The sequence below is a fragment of the Dromiciops gliroides genome, chromosome 1 (genome assembly GCF_019393635.1).
Source record: "Dromiciops gliroides isolate mDroGli1 chromosome 1, mDroGli1.pri, whole genome shotgun sequence".
In the NCBI taxonomy this organism is placed as follows: Eukaryota; Metazoa; Chordata; class Mammalia; order Microbiotheria; family Microbiotheriidae; genus Dromiciops; species Dromiciops gliroides.
This window is the reverse complement of record NC_057861.1, coordinates 529669361-529687075: the sequence shown is the minus strand read 5'-3', so window position 1 is coordinate 529687075 and position 17715 is coordinate 529669361. Positions and strand designations below refer to the sequence as shown.

The window sequence follows — 17715 nt, the reverse complement described above, 5'->3', positions numbered from 1 at the left end:
TACTAGCTGTGTGACCCTGGGCAAATCATTTAACCCTCATTGCTGGTCAAAAAAAAAGAAAGAAGGGAAAGAAAGAAAGAAAGAAAGAAAGAAAGAAAGAAAGAAAGAAAGAAAGAAAGAAAGAAAGAAAGAAAGAAAGAAAGAAAGAGAGAGAGAGAAAGAGAGAGAGAGGGAGAGAGAGAGAGAGAAAGAAAGAAAGAAAGAAAGAAAGAAAGAAAGAAAGAAAGAAAGAAAGAAAGAAAGAAAGAGTAAAAAACAAGCCACAACATGAGTAAGAAACAGAAAAGAGTCCTTAACATTGAGCGCTTTTGAGTTGACAGAGAACACCAAAATAAAAATTCAGATGAGGACAATACTCTCAAAATGCCTACATGTGAAGCCTCAAAGGAGAATATGAATTGGTCACAAGACCAAAAAGCCTTCTTAGAAGAGCTTAAAAAAATTTTTAAAAATCAAATGATAAGAGGTAGATGAAGAAATGGGGAAAGAAATGAGAAGAAATTAAAGTCACAAGAAAATTCTGAAAAAAGAATTAACAACTTGTAAAAGGAAGCACAAAAATGGACTGAAGAAAATAATTCCTTAAAAACTACAATTGATCCAAAGGGGAGAGGGGGAATTGGTCAAATGGAAAAGGAGGTACTAAAGTTTACTGAAAAAAACAATGCCTTAAAAATTAGAATTGGGAATATGGGAGCTAATGACTCCATGAGACACCAAGAATCAGTCAAACAAAGTCAAAAGAATGAAAAAAATGGAAGAAATGTGAAATACCTCAACAGAAAGACAGCTGACCTGGAAAATAGATCCAGGAGAGGTGATTTTTGAGAATTATTGGACTACCTGAAAGCCAAAATCAGAAAAAAGAGTCTAGACACCATGTTCCAGGAAAGTATCAAGGAGAATTGCCCTGATATTATAGAATGAGAGGATAAAATACTCATTGAAAGAATCCACCAATCACCTCCTGAAAGAGTCCCCAAAATGAAAACTGCAAGGAATATTGTACCAAATTCCAGAATTATCAGATGAAGGAGAAAATACTGCAGGCAGCCAGAAAGAAACAATTTAAATATCATGGAGTCACATTCAGGATTGCACAGACCAAGGCAGCTTCAACATTAAAGAATTTGGGACAGACTTGAGGGGCAGAACCAAGATGGTGGAGTAAAGACATTAAACACAAAGAGCTCCTGACACAATTACCCCCAAAACAGCAATAAAACAAGCCCTGGAGTGGCAAAACCAACAAAAAGATGGCTGAGATGATTTTCCTGATTAAAGGGGGCCATACTGGGCTGTGAGCAAAATCCAACTCTACAATCATGCCAACACAAACCCCAAACATGATGTGCAAGGGGAACTTACCCCCAGCTTCTGAATGAGCTGCAGCACCAGTGTCTCCTAGAACTAAGCTTACCATCAGGTGAGAGGGCTGAATGGCTGGCCTGGGGGGTGGAAAATACAGGGGTGTATGTAGGACCTGAAGAGGAATTCAGATATCCCACCCCAGCAGGGAACCATGAAGAATTCTTTAGAGGTGGGAGGCCCAGGTGGGAGAGTTGCACAGGCCTATTAAAGCTCAGAACCACCTCAGGACTCTGCTGGCTGGTTAACTAACAAGTTGGCTTGAGGTTACAATCAGACCAGAGAACTGCCCAGGTGAGAGGAAAACCTGCCCTCCCTTAAACCAAAACACCTGGGACCCTCTAAAGCTTGGGACATTGTAGGGCTCCACTGTAAGAGGGAGTTAAAAGTCAAGGGAAAAACGACAAGATGAGCAATCAAAGAAAGTTGAGAACAATGGAAAGTTTCTTTAGCGATAAGGAAGATAGAGGAGCACCCTCAGAAGAGGATAACAAACTCAGGGCCCCTACACCAAACTTTCCAAGAAAAATATGAATTGGTCTCAGGTCATGGAAATGCTCAAAAGGGACTTTGAAGAGAAAGTAGGAGAGATAGAAGCAAGGTTTACAGAGGTGGAGGAAATAATGGAAGGAGAAATAAGAGCAACGCAGGAGAGTCATGAGAAAAAAGTCAACAGCTTGAAAAAACAAATGGAAAAGGAGATAAAAAAGCTGTCTGATGAAACTTATTGCCTAAGAACCAGGATTGAACAAATGGAAGGTAGTGATTTTATGAGAAACCAAGACACAATAAAGCAAATACAAATGCATAAAAAAATAGAGGTTAATATGTAATATCTCCTTGGAAACACAACTGACCTGGAAAATAGATCACAGAGAGATAATTTGAAAATCATTGGACTACCTGAAAACCATGACCAAAATAAGAGTATAGACAGCATCTTCCAAGAGAATGTCAGGGGAAATTGCCCTGATATTCGAGAAGCAGAAGGCAAAATAGAAATGGAAAGAATCCACCAATCACCTCCTAAAAGAGACCCCAAAAGGAAAACCTCCAGGAATATTATAGCCAAATTCCAGAGATCTCAGGTCAAGGAGAAAATATTGCAAACAGCTAGAAAAAAAAGAATTCAAATACTGTGGAGTTCCATTAAGGATAAAACAAGATCTAACAGCATCTACATTAAAGGACCAGAGGGCATGCAATATGATCTTCTAGAGGGCAAAGGAACTGGGACTACAGCCAAGAATCATGTACCCAGCAAAATTGAGTATGATCTTTCAGAGGAAAAAATGGGACTTCAATGAAAAAGAGGACTTTCAGGCATTTGTGAGGAAAAGACCTGAACTGAATGGAAAATTTGACTTTCAAATACAAGACCCTGGAGAAGCATAAAAATGTAAACAGGAAAAAGAGAGAGATATTAAAAGATCAAACTGTTTACATTCCTACATGGGAAGATAATACTTCGAACTCATAAGAACTTCCTCAGTAAGTAATTCACAGAAGACACAGTTCTAAACTGAATATGAAGGGATAATATCTGTAAAGCATTTATATTTTGTTCTTTGGGGGACAGGCATGGTGGGGTGTATTCAGTCTGGGGTTGGATTTGGGTTCAGGGTCTCCTGGATCCAGGGCTGGTGCTTTGTCCACTGTGCCACCCAACTAAGCCATGATGACATCTTTAAAGTACGGTTGAGGGGTAGGAGTAATAGACTGGGGGAGGGGGGAGGGGAGAGATGGACTGGGGAAAGGTAGTTCACATGAAGGAAACAAGAAATAAGCTTATAGTGGGGAGGGGAAGCGGGGAAAGGAATGGGGGTGTGAGTGAACTAAGGTTCATCAGAATTGACTCAAAGAGGGAAAAACATATATATTCAAGTGGGTATAGTAATATGTTTTTGCCCTGAGGGAAAGTGGTAGGGGAGGGAGATAAGGGGAGTTAGAGAGGAGGGGAAGGAGGGAAGGGCAGATTGGAGGAGATAGCAGTAAAAAGCAAAATACTTTTGAGGAAGGTGAAGATGTTCTGCATAACTGCAAAAGTATGATGTATTGAAATGCTTGATTTCATAGGGAGGGTTGAGGAAGGAGGGAGAATGAAAATTTAGAACACAAAATTAGCTCAAAGACCTTAATTTCATCAGAGTGGACTCAAGGAGGGAATAACATACACACCCTATTGCAAGGAGTAATCTCTTTAACCCTACAGGATAGTAGGAGGGGAAGAGGATAGAGGAAAGGGTGAAAGAAGGGAGGGCAGAGCAGGGGAGGGGACAGTCAGAAGTAAAACACTTTTGAGGAGGAATAGGGTAAAAGAAGATAGAAAATAGAGTAAATATGGAAAGGGAATAGGATGGAGGGAAATAGTTATGATGTTTAATGAGATTGTACATATACAACCTATATCAGATTGCTTACTGTCTTGGGGAGGGGAGAGAGAAGAGAGGGAGGGAGAAAAAATTGGAACTAGAAATCTTATAAAAACAAATGTTGAAAACTATCTCTACATGTAACTAGAGAATAATAAAATAATTTTATGATTAATAATGAATAATGTTAAGTATGCTTTACATTAGGAAGTTAAATATAAAAGAATTGCAATTTTTGCTATTGTTCTTATCTTCTTCATTTTGCTTGAAAGGCATGGTTCCTAATCCCATCAGTATTTATAGACATCTAACCCATCTCAAATGTGATCACTTCCATAAAGTCTTTCCTGATCTCTCCAGCCAAAAGACATTGCTCCAGGATGCTTGCTCTCTTCATTTTTTTTTTTGGTAGGGCAATGAGGATTAAGCAACTTGCGCAGGGTCACACAGCAAGTAATTGTCAAGTGACTGAATTTGAACTCAAGTCCCCCTGAATCCAGGGCTGGTGCTTCATCCACTGTGCCACCTAGCTGCCCTGCTCTCTTCATTTTAACTTAAATGCTTTCCCCCCCTATGTTATGAAAGCTAGTTTAAAGTAGGGAGTGTTCTGTTCACTGTATTGTAACTGAGTGCCTAGAATACAGTAAGCACTTAATAAAAACCCTATAACTGATGGGTTGATAACATCTATACCCTTATGCTCTCAATATATTCTCACTTATAATACAATTATCTGAATAGATATCATGCTCTGTACTGGACAATAGGTTCCCCGAGGTCATCTAGGATGTTTGTTTTTTTTAATCTATGTATTTCAAAGTTTCTTAAACTTTTAAGTGTCATAGACCTTTTTAGTAGTCTAGGAAAGTCTATGGGCCCCCTCTCAAAATGATGTATTTAATGAATAAAATCTATAGTTATATAAATGAAACCAATTATTCTAAAAATAGCTATCCCAAAATTTTATATTCCCCATATGAAGAATCTTTGGTTTAATGGCTAGCACAGTGTATCATTCAAAGTAAATTATTTAAACATTCATTACAAGATTATTGCTAATATAACTATGATGATGAAATCCTTTGACAAATCCCTTTTACTTTCAAGATTATCTTACATGTTCTGAAGCTATTTCACATCCATTTCATGATTCAATGAGTCTAATTTAATTCTCAAAAATAATTGATCAGATAATTAGTAAATTGAAGCACAGAAAAGGTGAGTGGTTGCCCTAATGGTTGTCACTGACTCACCAATCCAAGTCTTTAGAATCAATTCCATATTTCTTTTTTTGTTTGTTTTTGGTTTTGGTTTTTTGTGAGGCAATTGGGGTTAAGTGACTTGTCCAGGGTCACACAGCTAGTAAGTGTTAAGTGTCTGAGGCTGGATTTGAACTCAGGACCTCCTGACTCCAGGGCCGGTGCTCTATCCACTGTGCCATCTAGCTGCCCTAAATTCCATATTTCTTGCCAGTACATGACATATCTTCTGATCTAAATCTTTACAAACAGTCTCTTTTATCTATGTGTCAACATATGGAGATACATCTTTTTATGTAGTTAGTTGGATATCTTTCAAAACTGGCCTCAAAACCAAGAAATCCTGGATTCTAGTTATACCTCTCATACATGCTGGTTGTGTAGGTAACTCTAAGACCAGAAGTTTTGGAAAAATCAAGTGGTAATAGTAGTTAACTCACCTGGGAATTCTTATGCCTATGAAATCACAGGTCTAGTCACTATCTAAGAGCACTGAAGGCACAGGGCTCAAAAGTAAATTATCTTTGAATGAATGGCTGAATCACTCAGGCAGAATTTAGTGTAAAACTCTTATTCCCTAACACTTGTTAATGAAGCCCTTTGTCCAATGAAGAGGCTCTGTATACTCCATCCTCTAACTCTTAAAGAGAAATGCACAATAACATATTTGTGAAACAGGAGGTCTTACAAAGGATCAGAAGATCCTAGCCCTTGAGCTGAGACCACCCCCCTCATTTTATAGACAAGGAAACTGAGACCTAGAGGGAAAAAATGATTTATCCAAAGTTTCATAGGGAATAAGGGTCAGAGCTCATATTTGTACCCAAGTCTCCTGAGCCATGAGCAAATGCTATTCCCACTGTCCAAAGCCAGTAAATGAGAATTCATAGAAACTCACTTTGTGATAAGAAAGAATATTTCCAACGAGAGGAAGAGGTGTTGGTCCTGGAATTCCCAGGTTCTTAAAGACCTTGTGTGTCCAGGTCTCATATCTGTAAAGTGAAAGAAAAATACAAAGACATTGGAGTTGAGGAGAAGACCAAAGACAAAAATTGTGCTGTCCATTTATTAGTAATCTTATGAGATATTGCATCCTATCCCTCACCCAATTAGAATGCAAACACTTGATACATAAAAGACTTGATTTCCAATTGCTCACCTTTTTATATATCTATTTTCTCTCAAGTTTGCAGTTTAAAGTTTCTTCTATGATCTAGTCTATTATTCAAGAATTCTTTGATGTTCTCTATTTCATTATCAATCCTTTTGCTCCCAATATAATCAAACTCAGTTTACTGAGTAAGTTATTCTTAGTTCTAAGTGCATGTCATTTGTTTAGGGGAACACCATATACAACACCCTCTACTCCTCTTTAATATTAGCTGCAAAATATAACAAGATCCTTTCTGTGGCTACGCATCACTGAAATTCTTTCTTTTTTTATGCTATATTATAGTTTATTGGGTATGCAATAATATTATGTCTAAAATATACATACTTTAATTAAATTACTTTGTTCCTAAAAATGCTAATCATCATCTGAACCTTCATTAAGTGGTTGTCTTTTGCTGGTGGAAGGTCTTACCTTGATGTTGATGGCTTCTGGGTTTTTGGGGGGGTTTTTGTTGTTGTTTTTTTAGTGAAGCAATTGGGGTTAAGTGACTTGCCCAGGGTCACACAGCTACTAAGTGTTAAGTGTCTGAGGTCAGATTTGAACTCAGGTACTCCTGACTCCAGGGCCGGTGCTCTATCCACTGTGCCACCTAGCTGCCCCCAATGTTGATGGCTTCTGACTGATCAAAGTGGTGATTGCTGAAGGTTGAGGTGGCTATGGCAGTTTCATAATATAAGTCAACAATGAAATTAGCCACAGTAATTGACTCTTCCTTTCACTTGAACACTTAGAGGCCATTGTAGGGTTATTAATTGGCCCAATTTCTTTTTTTTTCTCTGTTTAGAATTTAATTTTCCAAACTACATGTAAAAACAAATTTTGACATCATCTTTTTAAAAATTTTGTTTTCCAACTTCTCTTCCTCCTTCCCTTCCCATACCCCACACCCAAGAAGTCCATTCAAAAGAAGTTATACATGAGTCGTCATGGTAAACATCTCCACATTAGCTAAATTGTGAGAGAAAACAGATAAAAACAAAACTTCAGATTAAGGAACTGTCAAAAAATTATGTTTCAATCTGTTTTCATATACCATCAGTTCTTTCTCTGGAGATGGATTGCAACTTTCATAAGTCATCAGAGTTATATTGGATCATTGCATTACTGAAAATAACTATGTGCTTCTCAGCAGATTATCTTCCACTATACAGCACACATTATATAGTACATTTCACTCTGCTTCAGTTCATGTAGGTCTTTCCAGGTTTTTCTGCTAGTTTCCTGTTCATCATAACCTTTATATAGTACCATAAACTTGACAAAGTATTTTCTTCATAATAGTCCAGCAAAGTAGGTACCATTATAAGCAATGATCATAACTATTTCCCTCTATCCTATTCCTTTCCCATGATATTTACCCTATTTTCTATCTTTTTACCTTATTCCTCCTCAAAAGCATTTTACTTCTGACTGATGCTTCCCTGCTCTGCCCTCCCTTCTTTCACCCTTCCCTCCTTATTCTCTTCCCCTCCTACTATCCTGTAGGGTTAGATAGATTACTCCTTGCAATTGGGTGTGTGTTATTCCCTCCTTGAGCCTACTCTGATGAGATTACGGTCTTTGAGCTAATTCTGTATTCTAAATTTTCATTCTCCCTCCCTCCTCCACCCTCCCTATGAAATCAAGCTATTCAATGTCATGCATGTGTAGTTATGCAGAACATCTTCACCTTCCTTGAAAGTGTTTGCTTTTTACTGCTCCCTCCCCCAATCTGCCCTTCCTTCCTCTCCTCCTCCCACCCACTTATCTCCTTCCCCTCCCACTTTCACTCAGGGCAAAAATATATTACTATACCCACTTGCGTATGTATGTTATTACCTGTTTGAGCCAATTTTCATGATAGTAAGATTTACTCACTCCAACACTCCATCCCGCTCTTCCGGTCCCCTCCATAAGCTTTTTCTTGTTTCCTTCATGTGAGCTACCTCTCCCCAGTCCACTTCTCCCTTTTCTCCTCCCCCAGTACATTCCTCCTACCCCTCAAAACAATTTTAAATATATATTCATGGGTTAGCTAGGTGGCACAGTGGACAAAGCATGAGCCCTGGAACCAGGAGTCCTTGATCTCACATCTAGCCCCAGATATAAGCCACCCCACCCTGGCTGCCCCACAAAAAACAAGGATAAACAAAAAACAAATGTTTTACAGATTTCATCCCTTCATATTCAATTCAGACCTGTGTCCCCTGTCTAAATGTATTCCTTTTAGGTACCTAATACTGAAAAAGTTCTTATGAGTTTGAAGTATTATCTTCCCATGTAGGAATGTAAAAAGTTTAATCTTTTAATATCCCTCATTATTTCTTTTTCTTATTTACCTTTTTGTGCTTCTCTAGGGTCTTGTATTTGAAAGTCAAATTTTCCATTCAGTTCAGGTGTTTTCATCACAAATACCTGAAAGTCCTCTTTTTTAATGAAGTCCCATTTTTTTCTTCTGAAAGATTATACACAGTTTTGCTGGGTAGGTGATTCTTGGCTGTAGTCCCAGTTCCTTTGCCCTCTAGAAGATCATATTTCATGCCCTCTGGTCCTTTAATGTAGATGCTGCTAGATCTTGTTTTATCATTATTGTAGCTCCACAGTATTTGAATTCCTTTTTTCTAGCTGCTTAAAATATTTTCTCCTTGACCTGGGAGCTCTGGAATTTTCCTATAATAGTCCTGAAGGTTTTCCTTTTGGTGTCTCTTTAAGGAGGTGATTGGCAAATTCTTTCAATTTATATTTTGCCTTCTGATTCTAGAATATCAGCGCAATTTTCCCTGATGATTTCCTGGAAGATACTGTCTAAACTCTTATTTTGGTCATGGTTTTCAGGTAGTCCAATGATTTTTGAATTATCTCTCCTGGATCTATTTTCAAGTCAGCCATTTTTCTAAGGAGAAATTTCATATTGTTCTCTATTTTTTTATTCATTTGGATTTGCTTTACTGTGTCTTGGTTTCTCATAAAGTCACTAACTGTCATTTGTTCAATCCTAATTCTTAGGCAATTATTTTCTTCTTGGAAGCTTTTTTATCTCCTTTTCCATTTGGCTTTTCAAGCTGATGACTTTTTTCTCATAGGTCTCCTGCATTGTTCTTATTTCACTTTGCATTCTTTTCTCCACCTCTCTAAATATTCCTTCTATCTCTCATGCTTTCTCTTCAAAGTCCCTTTTGAAAGCTTCGATGGCCTGAGAGCAGTTCATATTTTTTCTTGGAAGCTTTGGATGTAGGGCCCCTGGAGTTATTATCCTCTTCTGAGGGTGCACCTCAATCTTCCTTGTCACAAAAGAAATTTTCTATAGTTCTCAATTTCCTTTGCTTGCTCATCTTGCTGTCTTTTATTTGAATTTTAACTCCCTCCTACAGTGGGGCCCAATTTCCAAGCTACATTGTCCCAAGCTTCAGTGGGTCCCAGGTGTTTCTCTGGTCCAAGGATAACCTCAAGTCAACTTGCTAATTAAGCAGCCAGCAAAACTTTTTGTGCTATGTTTCTTAGCTCTGATGAACCTTTCTCCCACCTCCTGCCCCAACCTGGGCTTCCAACTGTTCAAGATTTCTTCCTTGTTCCTTGCTGGGGTGGGATAGCCAAATTACTCCTTAGGTCCTGCAGAAACCCCTGAATTTTCCCTCCCAGCCAGGCATTCAGCCCTCTCACCTGACCATCAGGTTAGTTCCAGAAGATGCAGGTGCTTAAGCTGATTTGGAAGCTCGGGGGTAAGTTTCTCTGGCAGAGCCTGTCTGGGGACTGTGTCAGCATTATTGTGGGCTTGAACTCTACTCACAGTCCATCACAGCCACCTCTAATCTGTCTTTGGCTGGAAAATAATTTCAGCCCATCTTTTTGTGTGGTTTGCTGTTCCAGGGATTGTTTTTTTGCTGTTTGGGGGGTAATAGTGTCAGGAGCTCTGTGCTTTTAATGTCTTTCCTCTGCCATATTGGCTCTGCCCCTGGAAGTCCCAAAATTCTTTCTTTTTTAGAGTTTACCATAGTTCGTTTTACTTTGGAACGCTTACATATTGGTGCTGACATTTCTAATTGTATTCATTTAGACATTTCTTTCCAGAACCGTCTGGTGAATTCTTACAATTTTTACTTTACTCTCTAGTTGAATGAAATCTGGGAATTTTTCTCTCCTGATTTCCTAAAATATAATTCCTGGGTTCTTTTTTCCTTTTGATGACTTTCAGATATTCCATTGATATATTTTATTTAAAATTCTTAATACTATTTATCTTTTCTAATTACATGTAAAATTGTTTTTAACACTCATTTTATAAGATTTTGATTTCAAAATTTTCCTCTCTCCCTCCTCCCCAAAACAGCAAGCAATCTGATATAGGTTATACATGTACAATCATATTAAAGCTATTTTCATGTTACTCATGTTATGAAAGAAGAATCAGAACAAAAGGGAAAAATCACAGGAAAGAAAAAATAACAACAAAGTAAAAATTGTGTGCTTCGATCTTCATTCAGACTCCATAGTTTTTTAGAGCTGGAGAACATTTTACATCATGAGTCTTTTGGAATTGTCTTGGATCATTGTTTTGCTAAGAAGAGCTAAGTCTATCAAAGTTGATCATGCCACAATGTTACTGTTATGATGTACAATCTTCTCCTGGTTCTGCTCACTTCACTCAGTTTCCGTTCATGTAGGTCTTTCCAGGATTTTCTGAAATCTGCCTACTCATCATTTCTTGTTGCACAATAGTATTCTGTCACATTCATATACCACAACTTGTTTAACCATTCCCCAGAAAATGGGCATCCCCTCAATTTCTAGTTCTTTGCCACTACAAAAAGAGCAGCTATAAATATTTTTGTGCATGTGGGTTCTTTTCCTTTTTATATGATCTCTTTGGTATACATATCTAACAGTGGTATTTCTGAGTCAAAGGGTATGCACATTTTTATAGCCCTTCAGACATATTTCCCAATTGTTCTCCAAAATGGTTGGGTCATTTCACAACTCCACCAACAATGTATTACTATTCTAATTTTCCTACATCTTCTCCAACATTTATCATTTTCCCTTTTTTTTCATATTAACCAACCTGAGGTGATATCTCAGAGTAGTTTCGATTTGTATTCCTCTAATCAATAATGATTGAGAATATGTTTTCATATGGCAATAGATAACTTTGATTTCTTCATCTGAAAACTGCCTGTTTATATCCTTGACCATTTCTCAATTTGGGAATGATATGCATTCTTATAAATTTAATTCACCTCTCTGTATTTTTGATTAATGATGCTGTTATCAGAAAGACTGGCTGTAAAAATTGTTTCCCTATTCTCTGCTTTCATTCTAATTGTAGTTGCATTGGTTTTGTTTGTGCAATAGCTTTTTAATCAAAATGATCCACTTTTCACTTTGTAATGTTCTCTAGATCTGACAGGTAAACTAATCCTTCCTCTCCTAATTCACCTATGGTATCACCCTTTATGTCTAAATCATTTAGTATGTGGTGTAAGTGTTGGTCTATACCTAGTTTCTGCCATGCTATTTTCTAGTTTTCCCAGTAGTTTTAGCCAAATAGTGAGTTCTTATCCCCAAAGCTGGAATATTTGGGTTTATCAAACCGTAGATTGCTATATTCCTTTACTACCGTGTCTTATGTGCCTAAACATTCCACTGATCCACCACTCTATTTCTTAGCCACTTCCAAATAATGTTGATGGTTGCCTTTTTTTTTTTTTTTGGTGCAGCAATGAGGGTTAAGTGACATGCCCAGGGTCACACAGCTAGGAAATGTCAAGTGTCTGAGGCCAGATTTGAACTCAGGTCCTCCTGAATCCAAGGCCAAGCTTCATCAACTCCACCACCTAGCTGCCCCCTGATGGTTGCCTTTTTACAATATAGTTTAGATCTGATAGAGCTAAGCCAGCTTCATTTCCATTTTTTTCACCAATTCCCTTGATATTCTTGACCTTTTGTTCTTGCAGATGAACTTGGTTATTATTTTTTTCTAGCTCTATAAAATATTTTTGGTAGTTTGACTGGTATGGAATTGAATAAGTACATCAATTTGGATAGAATTGTCATTTTTATTATATTAGCTCAACCAATCCATGAGCATTTGTTTAGACCTGATTTTATTTGTGTGAAAAGTGTTTTGTAATTGTGCTCATAGAGTTCCTGGATTTGTCTGGGCTCCCAAATATTTTATATTTTCTATAGTTATTTTAAATGGACTTTCTATTTCTGTCTCTTGCTGCTGAGCTTTGTTGGTCATATATAGAAATGCTGATGATTTATCTAGGTTTATTTTATATCTTGCAATTTTTCTAAACTTGTTAATTGTTTCAAGTAGTTTTGTAATTGCTTCTCTAGGATTTGGTAAGTATACCATTATATCACCTGCAAAGAGTAATAGTTTTGTTTCCTGCTTTCCTATTCTAATTTCTTCAATTAATTTTTTTTTCTTTTATTGTTAAGGCTAACATTTCTAGTACAATATTGAATAATAGTGGTGATAATGGTCATTCTTGTTTCATCTCTGATCTCATTGAGAATGTTTCTAACTTATCCCCAATACATATAATGCTTGCTGGTTTTAGATTGATACTGCTTATGATTTTAAAGAAAGCTTCATTTATTCCTATGCTCTCAAGTGTTTTTGATAGAAATGGCTGTTGTGTTTAGTCAAAAGCTTTTTCTGCATCTATTGAGATAATCATATGATTTGGGTTAGTTTTGTTATTGATGTTGTCAATTACATTGATAATTTTCCTAATAATGAAACAACCCTGCGTTCCTGGTCTAAAACCCACTTGGTCATAGTATATTATCCTGGTGATAAATTGCTGTAATCTCTTAGCTAATGTTTTATTTAGAATTTTGCATCAATAGTCATTAGGGAAATTGGTCTATAATGTTCTTTCTCTGTTTTGACTCTTCCTTAGTTAGTTATCAACACCATATTTGTCTCATAAAAGAAATTTTATAGAATTTCTTCACCTATTTTTTCAAATAGTTTAGATAATATTGGAGTTAATTGGTTTTTTAAATGTTTGGTAGAAATCACTTGTAAATATATCTGGCTTGGAATATGATATACAAGAAGGCAAAGGAACTTGGAATGAAACCAAGAATCAACTATCCAGCAAAACTGGCACTATCTTTCAGGGGAAAAAATAGTAGCTTTCTATGGTGAAGGTCCTTTTCTGTTTATTACTCATATTTTAGTCTATTTTGTGATTTTTTAAGTTGAGCTCTGCTTCTTAGGCACAGGGAGCACTCTCTCAAGTTTCTTTTGCTGGGGGCCAGAGGTCTGATCACTGTCTTTCTGCTCTGAAGCCTCAGGGGCTTGCCTTGGTCCCTGTGCTTGGTTGGCCCAGCCTAGTTGCATCTGTTGTGTAGGGGATGCTTTGGCTGGCAGATTGCCTTTAGTGTTGGAGCTGGGGGCCTCCCAATAGGCCTGATATACCACTAGCCTGCTGAACTAGGACCAAGGGGCCTTAGTTGCTGATCTTTGCTGTGGCTAAAAGCCTCCCACCAGCTTGCACAGACACCCTCTGCACTGTGTTGTACTTTCTTTTACCCAAGTGAGACAGACCTTTTCTGAAGTCCTCCTAAGTTACCTTAAGCTAGAAGGTATTTTCACTCTTTCTTTCTTTTTTTCCTTTAGCTCCAGAATCCATTTAGAGACTTGTTTCAATGATGTTTCTGATGGAAATTTGGGAGAACTCAGGAAACTTCCTGGCCTCTCTCCACCATCTTGACTCTGTCTTAATCCACTGATTCTTTTTTGTCCATATAAATATTTTATTATTTTTCAGTTACATTTAGAGAGAGTTTTCAAGATTTGTTTTTATAGGATTTCTAGTTTCAAATTTTCTCCCTCCCTCCCCTTCCTCCCCCCTCCCCAAGAGAGCAAGTGATCTGATATAGGTTATAAATGTATAATCACATTAAACATATTTCTGCATTAGTCATGTTATGAGAGAAGAATCAGAGCAAAAAGGAAAAACTTCAGAAAAGAAAAACTACAACAACAAAAAACAGTAGAAATAGTATGGTTCAATCTGCATGTAAAAATCACAGTTCTTTTTTTTTTCTGGATTTGGAGAACATTTTCCATCATGAGACCTTTGGAACGATCTTGGACCATTGTATTGCTGAGGAGAATCAAGTCTAACACTGTTGATCAACACATAATGTTGTTGATACTGTGTACAATGTTCTCCTGATTCTTCTCATCTCACTCATCATCAGTTCATGCAAGTCCTTCCAGGTTTCTCTGAAATCTGCCTGCTCATTATTTCTTACAGCACATTATACATTACCACATTCTTACATTCATATACCACAACTTTTTCAGCCATTCCCCAATTGATGGGCAACCCCTCAATTTCTAATTACTTGCCACCACAAAAAGAGTAACTATAAATATTTTTGTACATGTGGGTCCTTTTCCCTTTCTCATAATATCCCTTGAAAAAAAAACCTAATAGTGGTATTGCTGGACCAAAGGGTATGCACAGCTTTATAGCCCTTTAGGCATACTTCCAAACTGCTCTCCAGAATGGGTGGATCAGTTCACAAATTAAAATCCCCAATTAAATACTAAATTCATCCACTTATTTTTAAATGATCTTTGATCTATTATCCAAGTCAGAGTTTTTTTTTTTTATGGGAAAGACTTTATAATATCTTCTATTTTTTTTAATCTTTTGACATTATCTTAATATTTCTTCTTGTCTCATAGAATCATTATCTTCTTTTTGGTACATTCCAATTTTCAAGGAGGCAGTTGCTTGGACAAGATTTTGTACCCTTTATGCAGACCTCCCTGACTAAAATTCTATTCACTGCATGCCATTATATCACCTCAGGATCATGGTTCTCTTCAAGTACAAAGGAGAAATAACAATAACAACCCTTTATGAACAACAGTTAAATGTCTTTCCAAGTGTGTCCTTTACATCTCTCATTTCTTTTCCAGTTCTTTTCTTTGTCATTCTCAATTCATTTATAATACTATTTTAATATAAATTATTTTAGCTCTTGCATTGTTTTTCTTTTTTTTTTCTTTTTGTGGGGCAATGGGGGTTAAGTGACTTGCCCAGGGTCACACAGATAGTGTCCAGTGTCTGAGGCTGGATTTGAACTCAGGTTCTGCTGAATCCAGGGCCAGTGCTTTATCTATTGCGCCACCTAGCTGCCCCCTTCTTGCATTGTTTTTTCTAGGGATTATAATTGGTTTTGTGGACAAGCTGTGATTTTCTTCAAGGCTTTGCTTTTATATATACATACATACATTAATATATAACCTATGTAATCTATAGTATATAATCAATATATAATCTAGATTTATTTATTTAATCTGAGAGAGAGAATGAGAGTTACTCTCTTCTTGGTTTACTTCTTGGATATCCTTGGTCTCTTAATAATTCTTATCTTTTTTGTTTATTTTTTTAGTCATAACTTCACTCATTTGTTCTAAGCAACCTGACATTGCAGACCCAGCTTGGAGAACATGTAGAGTTGAGTCTGTGGTGATTATGCCTCTGAAATATCCCACAATGCTTTCCTGTGTAGGGTATTAATATGGTGAGGTACCTCATGTGTTTCCATTTGTAGATGCCTTTGAATTCATTGTCCTTAAACCAGACTACATTGCAAAACCTTCTAAAAGTATCCCCAATGCTCATATCCACTTTTGATGGGGATATGAAGAGACAGATACCCTAATACATTATTTGTGGGATGTCAGAATCAAGAAAATATTTTGGAGAGCAATATGCCAATGCACTTTAAGTGTCACAAAATTGATTATACCTTTTAATGGAGAAATTGTTCTAGAAGGACTGTATCACTGAAATAAACTTAAAATATTTACATTTCTTATGCACATAAAAATAGAGTTATTGGTTCTTTATTTTTGAGAGACAAACTAGGGTCAAATATTAAGTTCAAAATTGCCTAAACTAATTATCACCTATTATCAAATATAATAGAACTTTATTCAGTCACTTTTTAAAATCCTGATGGAAAACTAGCATCAATTTTCCACTATTCACTTAGAGGGAATTTTGAAAATCCTGGAACAAAAGGGGCAAATGAATATCATCCTCTGTTGCCTGACATAATTAGTGTGATTCAGAGGCTGCAGGAAAAAATAAAAAGTTTTTTTTAAAATGTATGAAGCTCCTCTGTGAATTTTTCCACTAACACTTAACAGTGACCACTGTCCCATTTTGTCATAAACTAACAACATAACAGGGAATAAACAAAAAATAAGTGCAAAAATCTTGTATATTAAGGAGCACAATTAAATGATACTGCTTGAAGCCATCAGAAGCCTTAAAAAATAAAGACAACTAGTGATGAAATTTAGGGAAATGCAATAACTGCAGTGAGGTCTCTACATGTCCTCTTCCAGAACAGATCCTTTGGTCTCATCAACTTGTGTAGATTGCCACACCAGAGATAATTTATCTACTTGTATTTTTTTGTACACAGAAATTTCCATTTTTTATATGTATCAATGACCACATCAAGCAGTTTTCTAGTTTCCTCTCTTTCCAGGAGAGTGATTAGTTAAAAGAGATGGATGGAGAACAGTATTGCTCACCTTTTGTAGATTCCCCTACCCCAAAGCCTTTGAAAATGAGATTGCAGAAATATGTTATACATAATCTCTAGAAACACAGCTGACAGAAAAGACTACAGTATTTTGGTCAAGATGAGTATTAGCAAATGAGCTGTAATTTTGTGGAGAAAAGGAAATGGCTTTTAAACTGTGGAAAAGTAAAATAATAGGAAACAATATAGGAAAGGTAACAAGAAAAACAGTTGAGATAAACTCAAGTTTCTTTAAGGAGTTTTCTTTGCTTTTCAATCACTGGAGCAATGCCCACAGACTATCCTCAAAGTTGATTCTTTTGGTAAAAGACAATAGAGCCTTGGATCAAAGTGTTTACAGCTTTCTTCTGATATTTTCTTAACTAAATAATGTGAACTCATTTATATTAAAAAGGTCAGTAAATATCCTGTATAACCAATATATCCTTATGTATATTATGCAGAGTAGAAGCAACTAGAAACCAGTCATTGTCAAATGTCCTGTGACAGTCAAAAGTGGAGCTGGCCCTAATCCCCTGATAAATTGTAAAGGGGTTTGGGGTGGGGGGGGGCAGGAAAGGAGCTTCTCACTTACAGAAACAGGAGAGTCAGGAAGAGAACAAGGAGTGTCCAGGTTCCAACACTTAAGCTTGGGATGATGTCCATTGTCATGCTCTCTAGGCAGCTTTTTACTTTTTTCTCTTGTCCTCCTCTTTGTTTGCCCTTGGTTCTCAACTTTGAGTGCTGTTGTAATTCCCTAACAAATTCTGAAAGAAATATATAGGCTGCAAAACAAGGGGTGGAGATAAAGGGACAAACAATTAAACTATGATCAAGCTAGGAAGTTTTATGGATTCTATACAAATCTTCATCTCTGAAATCACAGAATTTATGTTTATTAAACTTTTGTAGGAAAAAAATGCATGGTACCCTGTGATGGTCAGTTAGATTCAGAATATAATAATTAATCTTAGCTATTTAAATACAT

The 17715-nt window shown here is 36.7% G+C and overlaps 1 protein-coding gene across 1 annotated transcript in view; it reads right to left on the bottom strand.

Moving 5' to 3' along the window:
• Positions 1 to 17493, bottom strand: part of LOC122746559 (cytochrome P450 3A8-like) — a 58616-nt gene extending 41123 nt beyond the window's left edge. Inside the window, exons 1-2 of the mRNA XM_043992271.1 lie at positions 17323 to 17493; positions 5898 to 5991 (exon numbers count right to left, since the gene is read on the bottom strand). Of these exons, the coding sequence (XP_043848206.1) occupies positions 5898 to 5991; positions 17323 to 17399 (171 nt within the window). The 5' untranslated portion in view covers positions 17400 to 17493. The remainder of the gene's footprint in view (positions 1 to 5897; positions 5992 to 17322) is intronic.
• Between the last annotated feature and the right edge of the window lie 222 nt (positions 17494 to 17715).